We start from the raw sequence: 27,026 nt of genomic DNA, 5'->3' as shown, positions 1-27,026 counted from the left end.
GAATATAGTTATTATATTTGAAGGCAAAAACTCCCGTTTTGGTTAATATGGGCTCATAAGTAAATGTTTTGGGGTATAGGATATGCAGGCTTGAGAGGACACATTTCTAAGAAATGTTTTTTTTTTCCTTGCCAAGTTCAGGAAAGATTTTAAGAGAAGGGGAAAGAAGGCAAGAAAGTTAGTTTATGGAAAGGGGAGGTCTTCTTAAACAGGAATATAGAAGCTAGATTTAGTAACTTTTTGGTAAATTCTTCCTTTAACCTCTGCCCCTTCTCTATTTGTTTCAGTATTCAAAGTACTAGGTTAATACTGCTTTATTTGAATATTACGTATTTTTTCTTTTAGGCTTAACTCCTATTTGAAAAGTTTTTGTAAAATGCCTCTGGCCAGTGTTAATTTTACTTTGAAAGTGGTCACATTAAAGTTTCTCTTTCAAAATGGTCTATTGTTCATTTTCTTCTGAGATGTTACTGGTAAATGCATATAAACTCCTTAGTATAGGTATGAGTTTGTATTAAGACCCCCTATCCTGACAGTCAATATATGTGTGCATATAATATATATAAAGTTACATATTTTAATACTGTACTATTTTAAGTGGATGTACCATTAACTTACCTATTGATGAACATTATTTTCTTTTATTAATTATTTTTTGTGGGAGCACACCTGGTGATGCTCAGGGGTTACTCCTGGCTCCGCGTTCAGAAATTGCTCCTGGCTTGGGGACCATATGGGATGCTGGGGGATCGAACCACGGTCCATCCTAGGTCAGCTGCTTGCAAGGCAAACGCCCTACTGCTGCACCACTGCTCCAGCCTGTTTTTAAAATTTTTTTTTTGGTTTTTGGGCCATACCCCGTGGTGCTCAGGAGTTACTCCTGGCTGTCTGCTCAGAAGTAGCTCCTGGCAGGCACGGGGGACCATATGGGACACTGGGATTCAAACCAACCACCTTTGGTCCTGGATCAGCTGCTTGCAAGGCAAACACCGCTGTGCTATCTCTCCGGGCCCTGTTTTTAAATTTTTAATAACTTTATTTAAGCACCTTGATTACAGGCATGATTGTAGTTATGTTTCAGTCATATAAAGAACATCCCCTTCACCAGTGCAACTTTCCTATCACCAATGTCCCCCATTTCCCCCTGCCTGCCTGTATTCAAGACAGGCTTTCTACTTCTCTCATTGACAATTGTTGTTTTTCTTGTTTTTTTTTTTTTTTTTGTTTTTTGGGCCACACCCAGTGACACTCGGGTTACCCCTGGCTATGCACTCAGAAATTGCTCCTGGCTTGGGGGAGCTTGGGAGATCAAGCCGAGGTCCATCCTAGGTTAGCGCTTGCAAGGCAAATGCCCTATTGCTTGCACCACCGCTCCAGCCCCACTCATTGACAATTGTTATGATCGTTGTCAGTGTAATTATTTTTCTTTCTTTTTTTTTTTGGGGGGGGGGGCCACACCTGGCGGTGCTCAGGGGTTACTCCTGGCTGTCTGCTCAGAAATAGCTCCTGGCAGACACGGGGGATCATATGGGACATTGGGATTTGAACCAGCCACCTTTGGTCCTGGATCGGCTGCTTGCAAGGCAAACGCCATTGCGCTATCTCTCCGGGCCCGTAGTTATTTTTCTTTCTTTTTTTTTTTTTTAAGACTGCTTCCTTGGTGATCCCCACCAAGGCTTTGTTTTTTTTTTTTATTTTTTATTTTTTTGGTTTTTGGGCCACACCCGGCGGTGCTCAGGGATTACTCCTGGCTGTCTGCTCAGAAATAGCTCCTGGCAGGCACGGGGGACCATATGGGACACCGGGATTCGAACCTTTGGTCCTGGATCGGCTGCTTGCAAGGCAAACGCCGCTGTGCTATCTCTCCGGGCCCCGTAGTTATTTTTCTAACTGGACTCACCACTCGTGGTAAGCTTCATATCGTGAGCTGATCCTTCCAGCCGTCATTGATGAACATTATTTTCAAATAACATTAATGACAAGCTTTCTTTGCGTGAGTGGTGGTACAAGAAGGTCCAGGGAAAGCCTCTTGACACTTTCTGGTCAACTGGGCCAGAGGTTCAATGTACTGAGAACACCTCAGGTGCTCTAGGGCCTCCAGGGCTGCACGTAGGTGGTCAGCTGTAAGCAAGGCATGCACCTTAATCTCTGTAGTCTCATAAGCCTCTTTGTACATCTTTATTGTTTGTTTTTGGGCCACAGGCTTTGGGAACCATATGAGATGCCTGGGATCAAACTCAGGTTGGCCGCTTGCAAGGCACACGCTCTCCCTGATGTGCTATCATTCCGGCACCATCTTTTTTTAACTTAAATTTTATTTTATTTTACTGAAACCATTGTGATTTACATAAACTTTCATAGTTGGGTTTCAGATATACAATGAATCAGAGCCAATTCCACCAACAGTGTCAACCTCCAGTGTTCCCTGAGTACATACAATAACACCCCCTTGTCTTCCAGCCTGCCAGTACAACAGGCCCATTTACAGTTTAGTTTGTTAAAGTTTGGGTTTCTTGATTCCTTTGCCTTTGGCTGGAATATTTAGTTTAGTCCTTTTTTAACATCACCAATGCACCTGAGACTACTTGGCCCCTGGTTCCCATCCTTTCATATTTGTTTTTCTCAACTCAATTATTTTCCTTCTCTTTATATTCTGAAGCTAAGGGTGTTTGAGACAGCTCCCATTTAACATTGCATTATTCATGCAATTATTCTAAATACCACATATACATATTTTGTATCCTGGCTTCATTTAATACAGTATCTTCCAGTTCCATCCACGTTGCAGCAAATTGCATAATTGCCATCATTCCTTACAGCTATGTGATATTCCATTGCATAATGTACTATATCTTCATGATCCATTTGTCTGTTGTTGGACATCTAGGTTGATTCCAAGTCTTAGCTATTGGGAATGAATAGTAGTGTCCATACATCCTTTTGGATGAATGTTTTTCTGTCCTAGGATAGATACCTGAAGTTGGATTGCTGGGTCATATGGCAGCTCAGTTAATTTTTTATACAAGTGATGCATCTATTGATTATAGAGATGCCATACCAGGTTCCCAAACCCTTAACAATAAATTAATCCAGGGGCTGGAGAGATAGCAAAGTGGTAAGGGATTTGCCTGGCGTGTGCCCCTCCACCAAGAAAAATCCAGTAAGTTAACCTTTAAAACTTTGTCAGTAGGTTTAAGAGTGGAATCTCCTTTTGGTTTAAATTTGCAATTATTTTATTGCAAAATAAAATAATGAGGTTTACTTAGGTATAATGATTTGTAAAAAAGTACATGGTGGGGCCCGGAGAGATAGCAAGCGGCGTTTGCCTTGCAAGCAGCCGATCCAGGACCAAAGGTGGTTGGTTCGAATCCCGGTGTCCCATATGGTACCCTGTGCCTGCCAGGAGCTATTTCTGAGCACACAGCCAGGAGTAACCCCTGAGCACCGCCGGGTGTGACCCAAAAACCAAAAAAAAAAAAAAGTACATGGTGTTTAAATTAGGAAAATAGGAACTTTTTCTTTTAACGCCTGCTTTATTTGCATACGCCAAATATAAATGATATTTATATTTGCCAATCAAAAGCTACCTTTACAAAATTTGGGTGTCAGATTTTCAGTCCTGCACCACTTAGTCACAGCTATCTAGTTGTTCTCTACTCATGTCACAGAATTGAAGTTGCTTTTTCTGTTTCAACTTTCTGCCACTCAAGCCTCTTTTGGGGGTGACATTGCAACAGGCATTGACCAAGTATGCTAGGTATAAGCCGCAAAGGATTATCCAGGTATCTAGTTAGTATTTTTCACCCAGAATAAAGCTTTCCAGAATTTTAAGATTTTCATAAAGTAGTCATTTAGAGTATTTTGTGATACTGTTGGTGATTTACACTTGGATGTGGTGTACATATCTTATGTAGGCAGTACTCACACTTGGTGGTGCTGGGAATAAGACTTGCAGCCTCAACCATGTTAAGGCAGGCAGACATCATTTTTGTTTTTTTGGGGAGGGAACACACCTGACATTACTTAGTGTTAGTACTCAAATTACTCTGGGTGATGCTTAAGAGAACATATGAGGTGTTGGGACCTAACCCCAGTCAGCTGCATACAAAGCAGATACTCTTATCTGGTTGCAGCATCACTCTGGCCCACAGAAATTTATAGTTACACATCCTGAGCCCCCTGAATGTACCTTTAAATCACTCTCACCTTATACCAATTATTTTGAATATGTCTGTATCAGGTTGGCAAGTGTGTCCTAGAGAAAACAGGTAGTTGCAGAGCTAGACCCCAATAGGGTTGATGGCACAGACTAAGTTTTGGATAGAGAATCCAGGCCCTTACATATGTAGGGCAAGTGCTCTATCAGTTGAGCAACATCCTTGACTGAGGGCGGCCTGAGTAGAGAATGTCTCCTGGAGGCATAACTTGTCTGGGTCTGTCTCCCGTGTAGAAACTTCCCAAATGGGAAACAATTCTTTAGGCGACTTTAACTGCTAAGTGGTATAGTGTGAGTATGTCCGATGTAGCTGAGATTATACATCATAATGAAATCACTTAAGAACTGCTGGATAGTACAGGGGTTAAAGTATATGTCTTGCATGTGTTTGGCCTCACTTTGATCCCTAGTACCACATGGCCCCCCAAGCATATGGATCTCCCAAACATGCTGAGAGTTCCAGTATAGCCCAGACTGCTGGGATGAACCAGGTAATTCACTACTGTTGCAGGGCCCAAGCAGATCAGCACTTTGGGCCTTGACATTGAACCACCTTCCTGGTTGGCCAGGAAAGGTCTTCAGACCTCTAGCACACTGCTTAACCCACACGCTGCCCTCAGAATTAGAATTCTATTAACGATGGTCTATTTTTATTTTTTATTTTTGGTTTTTGGGCCACACCGGCGGTGCTCAAGGGTTACTCCTGGCTGTCTGTTCAGAAATAGTTCCTGGCAGGCACGGGGAACCATATGGGACACCGGGATTCGAACCAACCACCTTAGGTCCTGGATCAGGCTGCTTGCAAGGCAAATGCCGCTGTGCTATTTCTCCGGGCCCAACGATGCTCTATTTTTAAAGCAGTACAGTATTTACAGTCTTTGGTGCTGGGCATTGAGCCTGGGGGTCCAACATGCTAAGCACATATGCTAGTTCTTCAAACTATTTCCCTGGTCCCAGCATTTATACTTCTATTTATAATTTTGTGTGCCATAAATACGGTATTATAAATTGTAAAAAACTATAATGATAGCTCTGGAATGGATGATGATAATTCACACATTTGAAAATGAAGGAACGTACATCTTTTCTTTATTAGCAATTGGTGAAAGGCTTAGGTACTAGTGGAGGAACTGGGTGTCTCCTCATTCGGTAAACATTTATTTAAAAAGAATGGAAGGGCTGGGGCAATAGAACAGTGGGTAAGGTGCTTGCTTTGCAAACTCCTAATCCTGATTTGATCCCTATCCTCATATATGGTCCCTGAGCCCACCTGAGTGCAGAGCCAGGAATAATCCCTGAGTACTGATGGATGTGGCCTTCTAAATGAAAAACAAGATATTTTGGTATACATATGTGCTAACTCTATCAGGGTAGACCTCTGTTCTCCCAGTGCCTTCCTTTGGGGACCAAGAAAGTTGCCCCAATTGAGATCCATGCACCTAAAGAGGAATTGAGATACCTGAAGGGTAATAGGACATAGCCTAGAGGCACTGGGGAGAAGAAAAGTATGAGCAGTGGAACTTGGGAATGCTCTTGGAGCAACACAGTGTTGATAGGTATTGTCTTCTTTAACCTGAGCTCTCCTTGAGTGTAGGGATGGCCCAAGTTTAATCCCCATTAGGAAGCACTAATTATGGGGGATGGCCCACCTCTCTGTGTTACCCATCTCTGGTGTGGTGGTGTCTCCAAAGCTCTCAGGGTCAAGAAGTACCCACAAATATGTATAGGAAAATTTCATGATTTCATTTTTCCTGACAGCTGCATAGTATTCCATTGTGTATATGTACCAATTTCTTTAGCTACTCATCTGTTGTGGGGCACCTGGGTTATTTCCAGATTCTGGCTATTGAAAATAGTGCTGTAATGAATATAGGTGTGCAGAAGGCATTTTTTGTATTGTACTTTTTGTGTTCCTAGGGCATATCCCTAGGAGTGGTATCGCTGGATTATGAGAGAACTCAATTTCCAGTATTTTGAGGAATCCATAATGTTTTTTTTTGTTTTTGTTTTTGTTTTTTTTTTTTTTGGTTTTTGGGCCACACCCGTTTGACACTCAGGGGTTACTCCTGGCTATGAGCTCAGAAATCGCCCCTGGCTTGGGGAGACCATATGGGACGCCGGGGGATCGAACCGCGGTCCGTCCTACGATAGCGCTTGTAAGGCAGACACCTTACCTCTAGCGCCACCTTCCCGGCCCCCATAATGTTTTTTTTTGGGGGGGCCACACCCGGCGTTGCTAGGGGTTACTCCTGGCTGTCTGCTCAGAAATAGCTCCTGGCAGGCACGGGGGACCATATGGGACACCAGGATTCGAACCAACCACCTTTGGTCCTGGATTGGCTGCTTGCAAGGCAAACACCGCTGTGCTATCTCTCCGGGCCCGGAATCCATAATGTTTTCCATAAAGGCTAGACTAGATAGCATTTCCACCTGCAGTGAATGAGAGTTCCTTTCTCTCCATATCCCTGCCAGCACTGACTGTTCTTGTTCTTTGTGATGTGTGCCAGTTTCTGTGGCATGAGATGGTACCTCATTGTTTTGTTTTTTTTATCTCCCTGATGATTAGTGATGTGGAGCATTTTTTCATGTGCCTTTTGGCCATTTGTATTTTTTCTTTGAGGAAGTGTCTGTTCATTTCTTTTCCCCACCATGCTGCATTTTTTTGGGTGAAAAGATATCACAAGTAGAAAAAGTTTTAAGAAGCTCTGACTTTGATAATGTCAGTTTTGGAAGATCAAAATTGGCTTACCTTTACAACCTGTGTTGTCCAAAAACTTATTTTGTGAATATAATATACAAATTCATTTATTTTTATGTTCATTTTAATGTGGGAATAATGTGAGCTGACATTTCGTTCATTTTTAAATTAACTCATAGGATATACTGGGAATCTGAGATTATAGATACTAAGATCTGGGAGGAAAGGGACCACAGTTTAGGGATCTGCCTACCCTATCATTGAGAACTACTAATTAACACTTCGGCATGCACAAGCCTTGAACCACCTGACTTTATATACATACCTACAACAAGTTCATAAAATCCAAGGATTCTGTAACATACGTTAAGGAAATAATTTATAAAACATGTTCAACTTTTCATACACTTTTATTTTCTCCCTTCTACCATAATAATATGATAACCAAATTTAGTCTTAACTGGAGGGTCTGTAAAGACAGGTTTATCTAGACCACTCACAGGCAAGGCAAATGCTGCTTCTTGAAATGGTCCTACCATAGAGCCTCTGGTCATCCAACCCAAGTCACCCTGAAAAAAAAAAAAGACATGTGATTAAATGACCCTGAGAAGAATCTTGAGGAAATTAATTTCTTTCTTTTTTTTCAATTTTTTAACTTTGGTTTTTGGGTCACACCCGGCAGTGCTCAGGGGTTACTCCTGGCTCTATGCTCAGAAATTGCTCTTGGCAGGCTCGGGGGATCATAGGGATGCAGGGATTCAAAACACCGTCCTTCTGCATGCAAGGCAAACGCTTTACGTCCATGCTACCTCTCCAGCCCTGAGGAAATTTCTTTACAGCTGGGCTTCTTTATGTGTAAAAGTTTAAGAAATGTTTGAAACATTGAACAAGACAAAGAGCTCTAATCCTGGACTTGAATATATAAGGATTTAGTGCTGCTAAAGCGCCAGTTACTTGTTTAAATTTGGTCATGGTTAGGATAGAGAGGTAAGTCAGAAAATATCAGAAGTAAGTCGTTTAGGTTTTTTTTTTTTTTTGTTATTTAGGTTTTCTTTTTGGTTTTTGGGTCACACCCAGCAGTACTCAGAGGCTACTCTTGGCTCTACACTCAGGAATCGCCCCTGGCAGGCTTGTGTGTATCCTTCATGAAGACATCTTTGTTTTCATGTCACACCTGGTAGTGCTCAGGGATCACTAATGGTGATCAGGAGACCATATGTAGTGGTGGGGACAACCCAGGTTGGTTGTGTGGAAGGTAAGCACCAAACCCACTGCACTATCTCTTGCCCCAGGGACAAATCATTTAAAATGGTAAGAACACCATACCCCTTGCCTGGCTTTATCTTCACTATACTGTGTGGCCACTTCATTGAATCGCATTCCAGACTTTAACTTTTCCATGGCTTCCATGATTCTTCCATGTTTTTCGCACAGAATGTGCCTGACCTATAAAGGAAAAAGAGTATGTTCAAAATGTGCAGAGTATTTGGATATTCAAATGATTCCTTTACTCACAGTACAACACTAATGTTTGAATTAGAGAAAAAACTCAGTTGTAAACAAGGAAAATCCGGAAGTTGGGTGACTAACCCATTACTCATATTAAGACAATCTTTCAGAACTCTGATTTAGATGGAAAATGGGCATCTGGCTGTGGGAAATCCTCATCTTTTACCATGTACCTTAGTGGTAACAGGAGGAAAAAAACAGTAATACTTGAGAACTTGGGCCCTGAAGTCAAACTATTTTTTCTTATATTGGGTTATTTATATTTTCTAGAAATGTAGCCTCCATATATCTTAAGTATATTGATGATTTTATAATATTCTAATGACTTAATATTGTTACCATAGTTGTCATTGTTTCTACTAATTTCTTACCTTACCGCTTACTCTGGAGGGGGCTGGAGCGATACTACAGCAGTAGGATACTTGCCTTGCACATTGTTGACTGGGTTTCAATGGCAGCATCCCATATGATCCCTTGAGCACTGCTGAGAGTAATTCCTGAGTGCAGAGCGTATGGGATGCTGGAGTTCAAACCTGAATTAGCTACATTCAAGGCAAGTGCCCTCTCCACTGTTCTATGACTGCACTCCTTGAAATGTATTCTTTATATAACTTTTCCCAAATCGACTGTGATATAGGGTCCATCTCTGTTGTTGGTTTTGGCTTCTTTTTGGATACCTAAAACAGATTACCACTAGTACTGGGCCAGTGTCACTAACAACTTAATAAATGAATGAATCAAAGCATAGCATCCCATATCCCCACTGGAAAATAGAAAATGCATTGTAATGTAGTATAAACTATAATTTCTGTTGCAGATTATGTTTCCCAGGACAGATACTTCTCTGGGAGTACATCAAGTACTTCGATTGCTTATTGCTAATTGTTTTCCACTCCAATTTTTTTGTGCACATGTGGCGGCGCTCAGGGGTTACTCCTGGCTCTGCACTCAGAATTCACTCCTGGCAGGCTCGGGGGACCATATGGGATGTCGGGGATCAAACCTGAGTCGGCAACCTGCAAGTCAAATGACCTATCATGGTGCTATTGCTCTGGCCCCAACTCCTATTTTCATGATCAGGGCTCTAGTTAACAGCTCACTTGTGGAGACATGTCACGAAATCTGCACATTTACCTAAGCTTTGCAAAAGCTTTTATATATAAATATCGTTTAGTTTTGAGGAATATCTTTTTTTTTTTGGTTTTTGGGCCACACCCGGTGATGCTCAGGGGTTACTCCTGGTTGTCTGCTCAGAAATAGCTCCTGGCAGGCACGGGGGACCATATGGGACACCGGGATTCGAACCAACCACCTTTGGTCCTGGATCGGCTGCTTGCAAGGCAAACACCGCTGTGCTATCTCTCTGGGCCCCTTATTTTTTTATTGTAAGAATTTATTCAAGAGACAAAATTGATTAACGTAATGAGGTAAACTAACATAATATAGTAACATAACATATAATATAATTAATATAATACATGTAAGTCAAAGAAAGTTTCTGATTAAAACACAAATTATTTTATAATGGCTTACATATCTTTCACAGTAGTATTTTAGGTACATATTAACATTGAATCGGGAATACCCATCACCAACTATGTTCTCCCTCCATCCCAGTTCCCTTTCTACAACCCATATACCCTACCATTACCCCCTGGGCTGCTAGAGTAGGTGGACCCCTCTTTGTCTGTCTTACTATTAGTGATCATATATCTATTTGGTACTGGAACCCTCCCTTGTTTCCCCCTCTATTTAAGAGGCAGAGCTAGATAAATCGAGGTATGTGGTTTTGTTTGAAGGAAAGAAAAGCAATAGATTGGGGTACAAAATAAGAGGAAAAAAAAGTCAAATACGCTGAAAATGGGCAGAGTCCCCTTAGAGGCTTCCAACCTCAGTTTGAGAGAGGATGTGAAAAAGGTAATTGAAACACCACAACAATACAGAAAGAAATATCAAATTAAATAACCAGTGAGCACTACAGCAATAAAGACAAGCACCACACAATAGTCTCGGTTCTGAAATCAAATCATGCTCGAGTGCAAAAAGAGAAAGATAAGATAAAATAAAATAATATTGGAGACAACAACTTCAATCTCTACACCAAAATAAAGACGTCAAAAAAATCGATCAATTGATAAATAAATATGTGGAAAAATGATTGTTTTGTGCTTTCTTTTCTCTTCTTTTTCCCCCTGCATAGGCACAGTAACTATTGGGGATATTATAGAGGGAAGAGGAATATCTTATTAACTTTCTGGAAAGCTTAATGTTTTTTCTTTTGTAAGACAATGCTTATTTAATTAGGATTTAGGAAATTCACAATACAAATATCTAAGGTAATAAAGTATGTGATTCACAGCTACTGGGTGGGGGGAGGAGCCATTTAACAGGTACTTGCATTTTTAATGTTAATTTTTAAAATTTTACTCACCAAAATGTACAATGCTATTTATGATGGATTTTCATGCATAGTACATTTCACAGTACATTAAAGGAAGAATATGAAAGTATAAAGATATTGGTTTACATTTATCAACCTTGTGCTCTATTTTTTTGTTTTGCTCTCAGCTTTTGGGTCACCTGGCAGTGCTCTGGGGCTACTCCTGGCTCTATGCTTGGGGACTGCTCTAAGGAGTACTCAATGGACCATGCAGTGCTGGTGATTTAGTGCAAGGCAAACACTTAACTACTATCTCTCTTGTTCCAAGTTTGTATTATCTTTTTTTGGGGGGGTCAAACCCGTCAGCGCTCAGGGGTTGCTCCTGGCTCTAGGCTCAGAAATTGCTCCTGGCAGGCTTGGGGGACCATATGGGATGCCGGGATTCGAACCACTGACCTTCTGCATGCAAGGCAAACACCTTCCCTTCATGCTATCTCTCTGGCTCCAAGTTTGTATTATCTTAATTTGACACTAGTGTTAGGCTATCCTCGAAGAAAGAATGAGGCATATACAGTCATTTCTTTATATGTATTACAAAACCACACACAGGTTACTCATATTTAACAGAGAATGTAACAAACAAGAAACTCACCTTTACTGCATTGCCACCACCTTTGGGACCCTGAGCCTTCTTGTCAGCACTGTCACTCCCAGAAGCTCCTCCCCCTTTAGGAAAGAGATGATAGATACTCATTTAAATTGCACTTTGATATTTACACAAAGGTCCTAACAGGAATTGATAACTCCCATCATAATAGCAAGCATGAAAAGTAACTGCCAGGCACTTTACTATGGCAAGATAAACAACTTGTGATTCTGAAAATAGTGAACTCATGTTCTATACACTCTTCATGGAAAATGCATATTTACCTAAGTGTGCTAATGGGTTAAAATAAAAAAGCTCAAAGCCTAGTCCAAATTCTCTGGATTTGGTTTGAAATGTTGGCTTCTAAGGGAAAATTCCTGAGCTCTTGTAAAATTTCTATTAAGCACTTGTAGTCATGTATTTGAGTATTCACAATTCCAAAATTAAATCTCCAAGAATATTAGATCAAGTTGGAGGGAAGGCAGAGATGACACACTGACTAAAGTGCTCTGTTTGACCCTTGATGACAAGCAAGACTGACACACAATAATATTCCCCACAACCTTTATTTGGCTAAAGAAGATTCATGTCCAGGGCCAGAAAGATAGCTCATCAGGATGAGCACATGCTTTACAAGTAGAAGACCCAGTTTTAATCTCCAGTACAACAAGGTTCCTCAAACTGATGAGTGACCCTCAAACACAGGGTTAGGAGTAGATCCTAAGAACCACCAGTGTGACCCAAAATTAAAAAACAATTAAAAACTGTTCCCGTCCAAATTTCTGAATTCTACATTGCATGCTTTTGGTTTCTGGGTCATACCCAGTAGTGCTCAGGATTTACTCCTGGCGGTGCTCAGGGATTATGGGGATCAAACCCAGATCAGCAACTTGCAAGCAAGTGACCTACTGCTATACCATCTCTATAGCCCCATACTGTTCATTAATATCTGAAAATTATTAATATTCAGACTAATAGTTGGCAGCATCTTACATTTCAAATTCTATATTGATGGATCAGCATATTTTCAGTTATAACATTTTCTAAGTGACCACTAAATTCCAGGTACCACTTGATGTCATGTCACCTTCCTTTTGGGCTCATAATTTACCAGGGAGGATGGATATGTAAACAAAGCCACACAAACAGGTCATTTAAGAACAGAATACAGAAGACACAAAGATGGCTTTGGACAGTGGGTACTATGGTAGAGAGGTTTTTGGTTTTTTTTTTTGGTTTTTGAGCTACAACTGGAGGTGTTCAGGGGTTTCTCCGGGTAGTATTCTGGGGACCATGCACTATAGGGATTGAACCTAGTCTTCTGCATGTAAAGCATGTATAAAAACCCATTGAGATATCTTCCTCACAGAAGGAGGTCATGTTAGCCAGTCAGGAAAGGTTTCTCTCATGAACAGGATCTCACGATATGAAGAAAGGACAAGAATAAGATACTCAATAGTCGGTGAGGACAGTATATGCATAGAAAACTGGATGAAGCCAATTCTTGATATGGTAGGGCTGCGAGAAAATAGTTTAGGGCCTGAGGACCACTGCAAAGGGGGAATATAGAATGATCATAAAAGTCTTAAGAAGTCATTGGGGGGGGCCGGGCGGTGGCGCTAAAGGTAAGGTGCCTGCCTTGCCTGCGCTAGCCTCGGACGGACCGCGGTTCGATCCCCCGGCATCCCATATGGTCCCCCAAGCCAGGAGCAACTTCTGAGCGCATAGCCAGGAGTAACCCCTGAGCGTCACCGGGTGTGGCCCAAAAACCAAAAAAAAAAAAAAAAAAAAAAAAAAAAAAGAAGTCATTGGGGGGCCGGCGAGGTGGCGCTAGAGGTAAGGTTTCTGCCTTGCAAGCGCTAGCCAAGGATCAGGACCATGGTTCGATCCCCCGGTGTCCCATATGGTCCCCCCAAGCCAGATGCAATTTCTGAGCACTGCCCAGAGAGATAGCACAGTGGCGTTTGCCTTGCAAGCAGCCGATCCAGGACCAAAGGTGGTTGGTTCGAATCCCGGTGTCCCATATGGTCCCCCGTGCCTGCCAGGAGCTATTTCTGAGCAGACAGACAGGAGTAACCCTTGAGCATCGCTGGGTATGGCCCAAAAACCAAAAAAAAAAAAAAAAAAAAAAAAAGGGGACCCGGAGAGATAGCACAGCGGCGTTTGCCTTGCAAGCTGCCGATCCAGGACCAAAGGTGGTTGGTTTGAATCCCGGTGTCCCATATGGTCCCCCGTGCCTGCCAGGAGCTATTTCTGAGCAGACAGCCAAGAGTAACCCCTGAGCACTGCCGGGTGTGGCCCCAATACCAAAACCAAAACCAAAACCAAAAAAAAAATAAATAAATAAAAAGAAGTCATTGGAAGGATTGAAACAAGAAACTCCTTAACCCCAAGCCTTCTACACCAGACCAACTGCTCCCAGTGGCATTGGATGGCACTAGTAATTCTGGCTCTGGCTACAATTTCCAGTTCTTCCAACTTTCTCATGCTTCATTCCTAAAACACATGCTCTTCAAATTTAGCAAAATGGCCCTTTCTCATTACCATTTCCCTAGCTACCAGGCAGACTTTTTCCCCCCCAATGGGAAATGTTAGCTGTGTTCCAACTGACACCCCTGCCCTTCTTACTATCCCAGTGAAGCTTCTGTGTTGGCTCAGGCTTATCCCTAACTCTTTCAAACAAGGTTGTGCTCATTGGACAACGCTAGCTAAATCTTGATTATACACCATTTATTCTTTATAAACTCGCGATCCTCAATTTGAGATTCTATGCTTGAGGGCAATCCATGGATTAATTTTTCATTTCCTTCCTTCACCCATTTTTGTCCTTTCCTTCATAAGATAATGACCCATTCTCTTCAACGGTCAGCCGCTCAGCCTTGTACTGAACCCCACTTTATCATCTAAATCTCTCTGTACTTTTAATTCCCTAGCTCAACTGGAGCCTTAGCGTCAGCCTGAACTAGAGAAGCAAAATTAATTTCTCTGATTACTATGTCCTCTTCAAGCTACCATCTAATGTATATGCTTTTTCTTTTCTTTCTTTTTTTTTCTTTTTGGTTTTTGGGCCACACCCGGCGGTGCTCAGGGGTTACTCCTGCCTGTCTGCTCAGAATTAGCTCCTGACAGGCACGGGGGACCATATGAGACACCGGGATTCGAACCAACCACCTTTGGTCCTGGATCGGCTGCTTGCAAGGCAAACGCCGCTGTGCTATCTCTCTGGGCCCGCTTTTTCTTTCTAATTTTTTTTTCTTTTTGGGTCACACCCGGCAGTGCTCAGGGGTTACTTTTGGCAGGCTCGGGGAACCATATGGGATGCCGGGATTGGAACCATCGACCTTCTGCATGCAAGGCAAACGCCCTACCTCCATGCTATCTCTCCGGCCCCCTTATATGCTTTTTCAATGAACGAGCCCAAACGGGGCCACATCGGATTCTACATCATTTCCGGGTGAAGTCTCCGGCTTCTATGCTGCCCTTTTCCGGAGGTGGCCAGACTGGCCCCTTCCCTCACTCTCCATCCCGGACCCCATTCTCGCGCTCTACCTTTCCCCGCTTTCCCGGAGCAGCTTTTCCCTTTGGGGGGCATCTCCAAACCTCGCTGATGTATATTTCAATTGCTTAGTAGGCTTACAAGGCCCCTTCAGGACCCATGGGTATGTCCTAAATAACTGCCTGAAAATAGCTTCGCAATATAGACTATCCGGAGGCGCCGGCAGCAGGCACGTCTTGGGGCAGACGGGGTCCTTTTGGCTTTCAGACCAATGGGGCTCAAGATGTTTGATCAATTGATGCTTGGTGCCGGATGGAGGGGCGAGCCCAAAGGCAGGACAGAGGCGAGAAACCACGCCTCCGCGTGAATGCGTGCGTGCGTGCGTTTGTGCTTGTGTGCGTCGAGGGTTGTTCAGCCGCGGGGCGGCTCTGGCCAATCATAGGCGGCCGCGAGACAAAGACACCGCGGGAACTGCTGCAGTGACGTTCTTTGTTCTTACACACTGGCAAGCTGAAATGTCAGATCTCTGTGTTCTTATTTTTCTCCCTTATTTTTGGGTCACACCTGGCTGTGTTATTCCTGGCTCGGCACTCAGGATATGGAATGCCCGGGAACTTTGGTTAGCCACTTGTTATTCAGACCCCTTAGATTTAAATTTTTAAATTTTATTTTACTGTTCTAATTAACTGAACATAAATGGTAGTGGTTTGTTTTAATTTAAAAAAACATCACCAGGGGCCGGGCGGTGGCGCTGGAGGTAAGGTGCCTGCCTTGCCTGCGCTAGCCTAGGACGGACCGCGGTTCGATCCCCCGGCTCCCATATGGTCCCCCAAGAAGCCAGGAGCAACTTCTGAGCGCATAGCCAGGAGTAACCCCTGAGCGTCACAGGGTGTGGCCCAAAAAAAAAAAAAAAACAAAAAAAAAAACAAAAAAACAAAACACCACCTCTATTTTTACAGAACTCATAAACATATAGGGCCGGAGTGATAGCTTAGAGGTAAGGCATTTGTCTTGTACGTGGCTACCCAGGATAGACCCGGTTCGATTCCCGGCATCCCATATGAGCACAAAGCCAGGAGTAACCCTTGAGTGCTGCCCCACAAAACAAAAGCCCAACAACAACAAAAATAATTCTTATAAAAATAGGAAACTACACAAATGGCTCTCAATGTGATATTGTTTAAATAATAATTTATTGCCAGCAAAAATATTTATTATTTAAAATATGAGGTGTACCTACTAGATATGTATTCAAAGAATACAGAAACTAATTTAGAGAAATACATACCCACAAGGCTGGGCATGAGGCTCAGTAGTAGAGTACATTCTTGGTATGTATTGTGAGACCTTGGGTTTGATTCCAGCAATGTGATAGCTACAGGTGCCTCTGCATTCATTGTTGCACAGTTTAAAAATAGCTACAGTATTGTAGCCGATTCCAGTATCTATAGATATACAACTAGATGAAATGTGGCACATATCGTTGATGAATTCAGCCATGTCTGAACACATGGGTAGAAATGAATGCAGAGGCACCTGTAGCTACCACATTGCTGGAATCAAACCCAAGGTCTCACAATACAGTTACTCTGAGTCTAAGGGAACTGAGAAGGAAAAATAGATTCAGCTCATCCCACTTACTGTGGGACCTTGAGAATTCTGCTTTCCCTGTGAAAGGTTCTATATATATTTATAAAATACATATATTTGCAAAGTGATATGCCTGAAACAGCTAGAGAACTATTTTGGAAAATGTTCTAAGTTATTGAGAAAGGAGCAGAGTAATGTGTGATGAGGTCATACTTTAAAATTGCAATTCCTCTGGATTACAAATGTTGAGAGTTGTTTTAAAATTATTTTAAGAATTTTTTTTTTTTTTTGGTTTTTGGGCCACACCCAGTAACGCTCAGGGGTTACTCCTGGCTATGTGCTCAGAAGTTGCTCCTGGCTTGGGGGACCATATGGGACACCGGGGGATCGAACCGCGGTCTGTCCAAGGACAGCGCAGGCAAGGCAGGCACCTTACCTTTAGCGCCACCGCCCGGCCCCTAAGAATTTTTTTTATTTTATGAGGACAAAGATGCAAAGAAAGAGGACAAGGTGAAGTTACAGTGGGAAGACAATCACCCATAAACAGAATTCCCAGAAGAAATCCCCTTGCTGACGCCTTAATTTTGAACTTTCAGCCAAAAAACATTAATAAAAAGAAAACAAAACATTGCACAATTACTTTGTTCTTGAGAGTATTTTTTTGTTTTGGTTTTTGGGTCACACCCCGCAGTGCTCAGGGGTTACTCTTGGCTTTATGCTCAGAAATCGCTCCTGGCAGGCACGGGGGACCATATGGGACGCTGGGATTTGAACCACGAACCTTCTGCATGAAAGGCAAACGCCTTACCTCCATGCTATCTCTCCGGTCCCTCTTGAGAGCATTTTTTTTTTTTTGTTTTTGGGCCACACCCGGCGGTGCTCAGGGGTTACTCCTGGCTGTCTGCTCAGAAATAGCTCCTGGCAGGCACGGGGGACCATATGGGACACCGGGATTCGAACCAACCACCTTTGGTCCTGGATCGGCTGCTTGCAAGGCAAACACCGCTGTGCTATCTCTCCGGGCCCTCTTGAGAGCATTTTTAAGAAAATTTATATTTTGTAATGGTCTAATGTTGTATTAGTATAAAATATAAAGTCTAAAGTTGGGGGTGCGGCCTCAGTTGGCTCGGCTCAGAACCTGTAGTACCTTTAGCCAGCAGGTCTGAAGGCACAGGGTAACAGTGTAGAAATAATCACAAGCAGTCAGTTAAAGTTTCACCTGAGTCAGCTCATTTTTTTTCATGGCCCTAAACCTCCATGTACATTTTCTCACAAGGCTTCTATACTATCTTTTCATGCAGCTTCTTTCAGCTGCCCTCCAGGCATCCTTGCTGCCTCTCCTCCTTCCCAGGAGGCAACATCTTTATTCCAAACCTCAGCCCCTCCCAGGTGTGGGTGGGTCTGACCATCCAGGTGATGTTAACATAAGGCACTAGGGGAAGGGTAACAGTCTAAGAATTTTGTTAAAGAATTTTAACATGGAACACTTATAAGCACAGTAGGAGACCATAGCTTCTGAATTTATTTAATTTTGGTTCAATATTTTTTATTGTTTTGGGGCCACACCCGGTGATGCTCAGGGGTTTACTCCTGGCTACTCGCTCAGAAATCTCCTGGCTTGAGGGACCATATGGGACACCAGGTGATCGAACCCAGGTCCATCTTAGGCTAGCTCGGGCAAGGCAGACCCCTTACCGGAGAGGCACCACCTCTCCGGCCCCTGGTTCAATGCTTTAACTAGAAGTTTTCTTTTCAAATACAACTTAAATAAATTAAAAGGAATACTCATTAGTTTTGGGCAATTTAAAATAGGCTGAATTTACCTTAAAAGGACAGATAGAATTCCTGGTAATCTACAAATTACTAATTAAGGTTTTCAAAAGTAGGGACATTTGTTTCTTGAGTCACTTTTGGTCGCCTTTACTAGTTATAGTTTGTGTTTGCTAATTGGAAATTTAAGAAATAATTGCAGCTATTTACTGTGGAATATTTTAAATGTTATTTTGATATAAGCTATGTAAGCTGTATCCTTTGACAAAGTGCCCTCAGAGGATGGAAAAGAAAAGAAAGGTTAGAAAAAGGAGTTTAGGGCCCGGAGAGATAGCACAGCGGTGTTTGCCTTGCAAGCAGCCGATCCAGGACCAAAGGCGGTTGGTTCAAATCCCGGTGTCCCATATGGTCCCCCGTGCCTGCCAGGAGCTATTTCTGAGCAGACAGCCAGGAGTAACCCCTGAGCACCGCCGGGTGTGGCCCAAAAACCAAAAAAAAAAAAAAAAAAAAAAAAGAAAAAGGAGTTTACCTCTAGCGCCACTTTCCCGACCTCAGATCCTTAAGTATTTTTGATGTTTCATGGCATTATGTTGATTTGCATAAATACAGGCAGGAAGTTTTTTTTCTGTAGTGGGGATCACTCCTTATTTCAACAAGAAATCTTTTTTTTTTTTTTTTTTGGTTTTTGGGTCACACCCGGCAGCGCTCAGGGATTACTCCTGGCTTTATGCTCAGAAATCGCTCCTGGCAGGCTCGGGGGACCATATGGGATGCCGGGATGTCCTTCTGCATGCAAGGCAAACTCACTACCTCCATGCTATCTCTCCGGCTCGACAAGAAATCTTAAAAGTCAAGTAGGGGACCCCAGAGCCCTCTTGTACGGGAACATAGTTGAAAGGGGTTGAGGTTGAGTAACAAGCAGATTCGTATTATTAAGAACTTGGCCGAAATGACAGGGAGACCATAAAGGTGAAATGGCCAGAAGAAATTGAAGATTTTCTAGAAGTTTCTGGATCTGCACCAACTGGCCACATTCTGGGCCCTGCTCTTACCCTCTGCTCTCAGTTTCAAGAGAAAGAAAAAGAAAAGTTCTGGAGGTCAGAGTCTCTCCCAACCCTGGCGAGGGATGGGACAGGTGACTTCCTGAAGGTCATCACCTACAGAAGGTGAGATGCCCAAGGCATCATACTATACTGACTTTCTCATCTCTATATTGGCCATGCCTGGGTAATCCTGACATGACAGATAAAGTATTAAACTCCTGCTCTGTCCTTGACCAATGCCCAGAAATTCTCTGTAAATAATGGGGTACCTCAGATGGAGATTTCTCCAGTATTGCTGTGTTTATGCAAATGAACAAGCCAAAATAATTCAGTAATCTGGCAAGTTTCAGGGTGAAGGTGGAGAGAAAAATTATTTTTTCTGTACCCGATTGAATTAATTGCATTCTAGTGGGCTTAATTTAAAGTCCACTCCTCTTGGGTAACCTATGTGGATGTAACTTAACCTGAATAGGAGAAGTAATTCAGAGCTGCACCATTTACTGCTCCAGGGTTTGATCGGTTTAAGTAATATTTACCTGTCTAATTGATCTTTTTCAGGTGTTGAAACTGCAGAAGTGAACCAATTATTGCTCATTTGGAACTAAGGTAGCATAAGATTTCATCCCTTCCTAGGCAGAGAACACAGTTCTTTGCCAGCCTCAAAAAGTCACAGAAGGTGGATCTTCGGTCACACTCCCTTTTAATAACTTCTAAGATGGTGAAATGTCTAGGGGAAAATAGGGAACAGGAAAGCTTCTAGGGGAATAAGGGCAAAGAAGGGCCATGGGAATTCAACTCAATGAGCTAAGGCCATTGACATGAATTGCACCAGGTGAGAGAGGCATTTCTTCATCTCTTTCTGAACCAGTACAGGAAGGGCAACTGGATTTTAGGGGGGCCATGTAGTTCTCTCCACCCCAACAGCTGTTTAAGTTGCAGGATTGAAGAAGCAGGAAACTCCTTTCTCTTTGTGGTGGAGTCACAGTCTGCACAGGAAGGACCCCCTGCAGATCTAGCTGACCCAGCTTACAGGACCAGAAAAAGAAAGCAGATATTCTTGATTTTCCTGCTAACTGCGACCATTACTATGCAGCAACTGCAGGGCATTCAGCAATAATGAACACCCTCTTACCCAGATGTGGACCCTTAGACACATAAGTGCCTTCAGGGGCGACCCTCTGAAAAATGAGGGAATGTGGGACCTTGAGAATTCTGCTTTCCCCTTGAAAGTTTTTGCTTTTTGCTAAACTGCTTATTTCTGGACACCCTTTGTCAGCTTGTATGACTATAGGAATGTGACCTTCAGACAAGAGTTGGAGATGTGGGGCCGGGTAGGTGGCGCTGGAGGTAAGGTGTCTGCCTTGCAAGCGCTAGCCAAGGAAGGACCGCGGTTCGATCCCCCGGCGTCCCATATGGTTCCCCCAAGCCAGGGGCGATTTCTGAGCACATAGCCAGGAGTAACCCCTGAGCATCAAACGGGTGTGGCCCAAAAACCAAAAAAAAAAAAAAAAAAAAAAAAGAGTTGGAGATGTAAGGAGACCATTGGTTGGGACCAGTGGCCGGTGCAGGATGGGAAAGATAGATCAAGGGGGACATTTACGTCAATGTCTGATACCATGGAATCAGGCTGTCTGAATTTTCACATTAAGCGGGATCCAATGGAATAGAAGATGTATTCTTTGAAAATGTGGCAGGTGCCAATAGAAAAGTAACTGGATGGATTTAGATTGATGCTGAACATCTATATAACCTGAGTGGAGTAGTGTCTCTAGGTCCTTGACTGGAAGCCTGCTGTCAGGTGGAAGTCTTGGGCAGTTAACTAGCTAAGAAAATTAACTGCCTCTTCGTTTTGCATTCGTGTGTCTTTGTCTGAGCTTACGACTGCTCTCTCTCTTGAATTCATGCCCAATATTACCTGATGAGGTAGAAAAGCAAAGCAAGAGAACTGATTTTAAAAGGCCTAATGAAAACAAATTTCTGCACTACCACAGAGTTGTGGTTATTGTGAAGAGAACAGAGAAGTGTAAAAGGGCTCTTGTGGAAAGCCCTAGACGACTAGTAATACCTTGGTAGTAGTTGTGGTGTGGTGACATTCCTCCTTGTTACTTGGTTTTGTTTGACTGTCAAGCTGTTTACAGGCTATTCTTAACTTGATTTTGGAGGAGATGTAGTTCTGGGTATTAAACCTGGGCTTCTCACAAGCAAAACATGCATTTTTTCCTCTCTCCTTTGCTTTATTAATTATTTTTCCTTTTTAAAAATTTATTTTAATTTTGTCATTTTATGCCATGCCCAGTTTTCCTTAGGGCTACTCCTGGCTGTGTGCTTGGGTCTCACTCCTGGCAGTGCTCAGGAGTCCATGCAGTGCCAGGAATTGAATCTGGATCTGCATGAGTACATATTCAGCTCATTGAGCTATCTCTCCAGTCTCTCCTTTTATGTGTACTTTAAAAAGACATGGAATTGTACCCCTAAAACATTTAAAATATATGAGTGTGTGAACTAATACAACTTTATTTTTGTTTTTGGGTCACACCCAGTGCTCAGGGGTTACTCCTGGCTCTGTGCTCAGAAATCACTCCTGGCAGGCATGGGGGATCATATGGGATGCCAGGATTAGAATCACCATCCATCCTGAATTGGCTGCATGCAAGGCAAATGCCCTACCCTTGTGCTATCTCTATGGCCCCACAACTTCATTTTTAATAATAATAAATTATCACAGGTTTTTTTTTTTTTGTTTTGTTTTGTTTTTGGGCCACACCCGTTTGACGCTCAGGGGTTACTCCTGGCTATGTGCTCAGAAATCGCCCCTGGCTTGGGTGGACCATATGGGACGCCGGGGGATCGAACCGAGGTCCTTCCTTGGCTAGCGCTTGCAAGGCAGACACCTTACCTCCAGCGCCACCTACCCGGCCCCTATCACAGGTATTTTAAATATATGAATATAAGTCTGTACAGGCAGACGTTTAATCTTACTGAAATTGAATGGGGGAAGTAGATGATACCAGGAGCAAACAGTTGCTTGAAATTGAGTGGAAATAAAAAAATGATCAGACCTAAACACCAGACCCAAAGTCAATGAAAACAGAATCAACACCCCCACTCTACAACAATCGATACACAAAGTTGGACCTGTTACACTAGCAGTCCAGGGGGCATAGGGGGGAGATAGTAGATGCATTCTGGGAACAGGGGTGGAAGGAGGATAACACTGGTGGTAGAAGTGGCACTGATTCACTGTCACTATGTATCTTTTTTTTTTTTTGATTTTTGGGCCACACCCGTTTGATGCTCAGGGGTTACTCCTGGCTATGCGCTCAGAAATCGCTCCTGGCTTGGGGGGACCATATGGGACACCGGGGGATCGAACCGCGGTCCGTCCTACGCTAGCGCTTGCAAGGCAGACACCTTAACTCTAGCGCCACCTTCCCGGCCCCTGTCACTATGTATCTTAAATATAATGTGAAGGACTTGTAATTCACATTGGTCATAATAAAAATGACAAAAATAAAGAAAGAAATTTGGGGCCAGAGAGATAGCATGGAGGTAAGGCGTTTGCCTTTCATGCAGAAGGATGGTGGTTCGAATCCCGGCATCCCATATGGTCCCCTGTGCCTGCCAGGGGCGATTTCTGAGGATAGAGCCAGGAGTAACCCCTGAGCGCTGCCGGGTGTGACCCAAAAACAAACAAACAAACAAAAAAAAAACAAAAAAAAAAAAAGAAAAAAAAAAGAAAGAAATTCCCGGTGCTGTAAAAGTGGCGAGGCTACAGAAATGAGTTTTTGGCTCGCACCCAGCTGTGCTCAGGGGTTACTCCTAGATCTGTGCTCAGAAATCATTCTTGGCAGGTTTGAGGGACCATATGGGATGCTGGGGATCCAAGCCAGGTTGGCTGAGTGCAAGGCAAATGCCTTACCCTTGGCCCTTTGGCATTCTCAAAAGCTAATTGTCTTGTTAGGTGCTGCTGTATTTCCTTAACTGTAACTTATCTCCGTACTGCATCTATCAGTTTCCCCAGAAATTCCTCATATGGCGCAGAAACTCCCTGAGAAATCTTTGTATAGCTACCTTTAAATTCAACGTCAGCATCAATCTTTTCCCAAGCCCACAGCGCCACCTCCCAGACCTCACCAAGATAGCATGAGATAGGGCAGTTTGTTTTCTTTTTTTTTTTTTGTGGTTTTTGGGTCACACCCGGCAGTGCTCAGGGGGTACTCCTGGCTCCATGTTCAGAAATTGCTCCTGGCAGGCATGGGGGACGATATGGGACACCGGGATTCGAACCAATGACCTTCTGCATGAAAGGCAAACACCTTACCTCCATGGTATCTCTCCGGCCCCGCAGTTTGTTTTCTTATGTCAGCATATTACCCTTCCCTGATCAATAATTCATAAGTTAACTGAACCCCTAAAATTTTCTTCCCAGAACAATCTAGGATGTAGAGTTTATTCTTAGCCTCATCACTAAGCCACATTTTCATTGCATCTATTTTGTAGGGCTCAGGCAGGTCTTAGCAATTGTATGAAAATCCTGAGGAGTCCAAAATATATCCTCACTCCAGCTTGTAAGGTACTCAATACAGTACCGGGGACATTGATCCATATGATGCGCAGGACTTTATAAACCGGCTGAGTAAGGCCATGTTAATGCCCACATATGATGGAAGATGATTATCCTCCTGATGGACAGGGGCAGAGCTGCGAAATTTATGTGTGTTTTGTCTGGAGTTACATGTAGGGTGCACTCTACCGAGCTGTGGTGGGGGAGGAGTGGAGAATGTCTCTACAGAGCTGCCATTTTTCAGACTCTGAGCTCGTCATCAGCATCTCCCTCATCTGACCTGGCAGATGATGTTAACGCCAGTGGCAGGCAAAAAATTATTGGTCTTGGGATAGCTTATAATTCCAGAATGTTCCACCACTGGGAAAGCACTTTAAAAAATTTTTTGTTTTTTGGTTTTTCGGCTGCACCCAGTGACGCTCAGGGGCTACTCCTGGCTATGCGCTCAGAAATTGCTTCTGGCTTGGGAACCATATGGGATGCTCGGGGATCGAACCATGGTCCATCCTAGGTCAGCGTGCACAAGGCTTGCAGGGGTCTCAAACTTGCGGCCCGCGGGCCGTTTGTGGCCCTCCGTACAACATTTTGTGGCCCTGCCCTAGAGGAATCTTTTTTTGTTTTGTTTTGTTTTAGTTGTTTGGGTCACACCCCCAATGTTCAAGGCTTACTACTGACTTTGCACTCAAGGATCACCCCGACTTTGCCTCCTGCGGCCCCCAGGTAAATTGAGTTTGAGACCCCTGCACGCTTGCGCCACTGCTCCAGCTCCTGGGAAAGCACCTTTACTGTCCAATGTGGAAGACATTTCATAAATTCTGGCCTGGACATTCCATAGTGTGAGTTATATGTAAATGCACCAGAGTAGCATCAAGCTTCCTAAGAGTAACATCAAGCCTCCTAGTATATATGCCACCACACCAATAAAGGATATGGTAAAAGGCTTGGTAAGATGCTTAGTACCTTTATTCCAAAGCCAGGATACGATTACAGCCTTAATCCATGAAGGGATTATTGCTAATGTATCTAAGGGGGTTACTGTTAATGCATCTTTAAGGAGTGACAACGCCCCCTATATTGACCAGTGGACTGGGACATGTCCTCTGTAATGATCAACTGACCAGGTATAAAAGGAGAAGCCTGGCAGTTGATAGGGGCTCAGGAAAATACTGGGGAGAACCTTGGGCTGGTGGCTGGGCCTGGCCTAATATGCAGCATAAGCAGCATCAGCCAAATGCACCTTGCTCAGCTCTCTTTCCCTCTGCATGAAATATAGCAGTTTGGACCTGGAGCTATAGGCCTCCTTCTCTTGAGTGTCTCTCCAGTGATCTCTCTCTCTGTCACTCTCTCACTCTCTCAACACGTCCTGCCAAACTTCAGGTGATGCATTGCCTTTTCTTCTCCACCCCTCCCCATTGCTTATGCTACATTCTAGTTTGCTACATTTGGCATCCCTGGTGGGTCCTGGCAGCTGGCTCCCAGAACAGTTGGGCATAATTGAACTCTGGAATTTACAAGAACCTGAAAGTGGAGACCTCACAGAGACAAAGACGTGAGTTATAGAATGAATGTTGAAAGCAAGAGAAAGAGAGAAATGGAAGAGAAATGAGTGAGGAAAATGGAAAAACGAGAGAAAGAAAAAATAGAAAATGAGCAAAAGATTTAGACAGAGAAAATGAGAGATATATATATTTTTTTACTTTTTGGGCCACACCCAGTGATGCTCAGGGATTACTTCTGGCTATGCACTCAGAAATTGCTCCTGGCGTGGAGGACCATATGGGATGCTGGGGGATCTAATCGTGGTCTGTCCAGGGTTAGTGCATGTAAGGCAAAGGCCCTACCACTTGTGCCACTGCTTCAGCCCCCAAAAGAGATTTTTTAAATAGATAAAAAAAGAGAAAATGAGCAAAAGAGATTTAGAAAGAGAAAAAATGATCAAAAGAGGTCTTTTAGAGAAATAGCCTTAAGGCAGGTTACAGATCAAGTTAGCATATTATTCCTTTTCTTAAATATGCATTGTATACTGTTACCCCTTCCCCAACTTCCTGTCTAATCTTACCTGATGGTAAGACCAGCCCATTTCTGGGAGGGGTCTATGGAAGGTAACAAAGGGGTGGCCTGGGTGTGTGTGAAAAGGGAATTCAGGGAGATTCAGCAAGAGATTCAGGAGGAGAGGCCTCAACAGAAGTAGACAGCATGGAGAGAGCAGAGTCAGGATTAAATGCAGGGCAGCTTGGGAGGCTGCTTAAAAGGTTAGCTTAGAAGCCACACATGGTATTACTAATAATACCATGTCTCCTGACTTCTACTGACTGCTTGTGGATCATTTCCTTGCTGCTACCCTGAACCTGCAGACCTGCCAGCTGGAAAGGAATGCAGGCACCTGGCCTGGCTGAGAAAGGATCCACCAACATCCAGCACCATCAAGGACTCTTATTAATTTATTTGATACTTCATTATACTATATAATAAGTGTGTAGAAACTACAGAAAATTTAGCCAACAGAATAGATCCAGTGAATCTCATCCAGGCTGTGTTTTTCTGTATATTTTCCAAAATTTCTGTGATGATATAGCTGACTATAGTAGTTAAAATCTTGATTTCTGGAGAAAAAATTGAGTTAAAATTCAACTTGACCACCTGTCTACAAGCTCTTTGACACAGTAAATTATCTTGAGACTCTTTTGTGCTTAGTTCTGGACTCAACCCCTACCTTACCCATAGAGAGAGCTCTGTGGTTATCATCTTAGTGGGAAGGTTAAGCTTTATTTTTTAAATAAATGTGTAGTAGAGCCATGGCAATAGTACAGCAGGTAGGTTTCTTGCTTTACTTGTGAGCAACTCAGGTTCAATCTCTGGCACATCTTATGAGCCTATCAGAAATGATCTCTGAACTCAGAGTCAGGAGTAAGTCCTGAGAACTACCAGGTGTGGCCCAAACACCAAAAACAAACAAAACAAAAAACAACCCCCCAAAGAAACAAGTAATTAGGGGCCAGGCGGTGGCGCTGGAGGTAAGGTGCCTGCCTTGCCTGCGCTAGCCTAGGACGGACCGAGGTTCGATCCCCCGGCGTCCCATATGGTCCCCCAAGAAGCCAGGAGCAACTTCTGAGC

At 43.2% G+C, this 27,026-nt stretch overlaps 1 protein-coding gene across 1 annotated transcript; it reads right to left on the bottom strand.

Moving 5' to 3' along the window:
• Positions 1-7,320: 7,320 nt before the first annotated feature.
• Positions 7,321-15,138, bottom strand: PIN4 (peptidylprolyl cis/trans isomerase, NIMA-interacting 4). The gene is made up of 4 exons (XM_049767382.1): positions 14,999-15,138; positions 11,456-11,529; positions 8,241-8,360; positions 7,321-7,483 (listed from the first exon to the last, which is right to left on the bottom strand). The coding sequence occupies exons 1-4, from the start codon at positions 15,039-15,041 to the stop codon at positions 7,325-7,327; spliced, it is 396 nt and encodes a 131-aa protein (XP_049623339.1). The 5' UTR covers positions 15,042-15,138; the 3' UTR covers positions 7,321-7,324.
• Between the last annotated feature and the right edge of the window lie 11,888 nt (positions 15,139-27,026).

Source organism: Suncus etruscus, chromosome X (genome assembly GCF_024139225.1).
Source record: "Suncus etruscus isolate mSunEtr1 chromosome X, mSunEtr1.pri.cur, whole genome shotgun sequence".
In the NCBI taxonomy this organism is placed as follows: domain Eukaryota; kingdom Metazoa; phylum Chordata; class Mammalia; order Eulipotyphla; family Soricidae; genus Suncus; species Suncus etruscus.
Note: the sequence above shows the minus strand (reverse complement) of the source record. Positions and strands in the feature narration are given on the sequence as shown.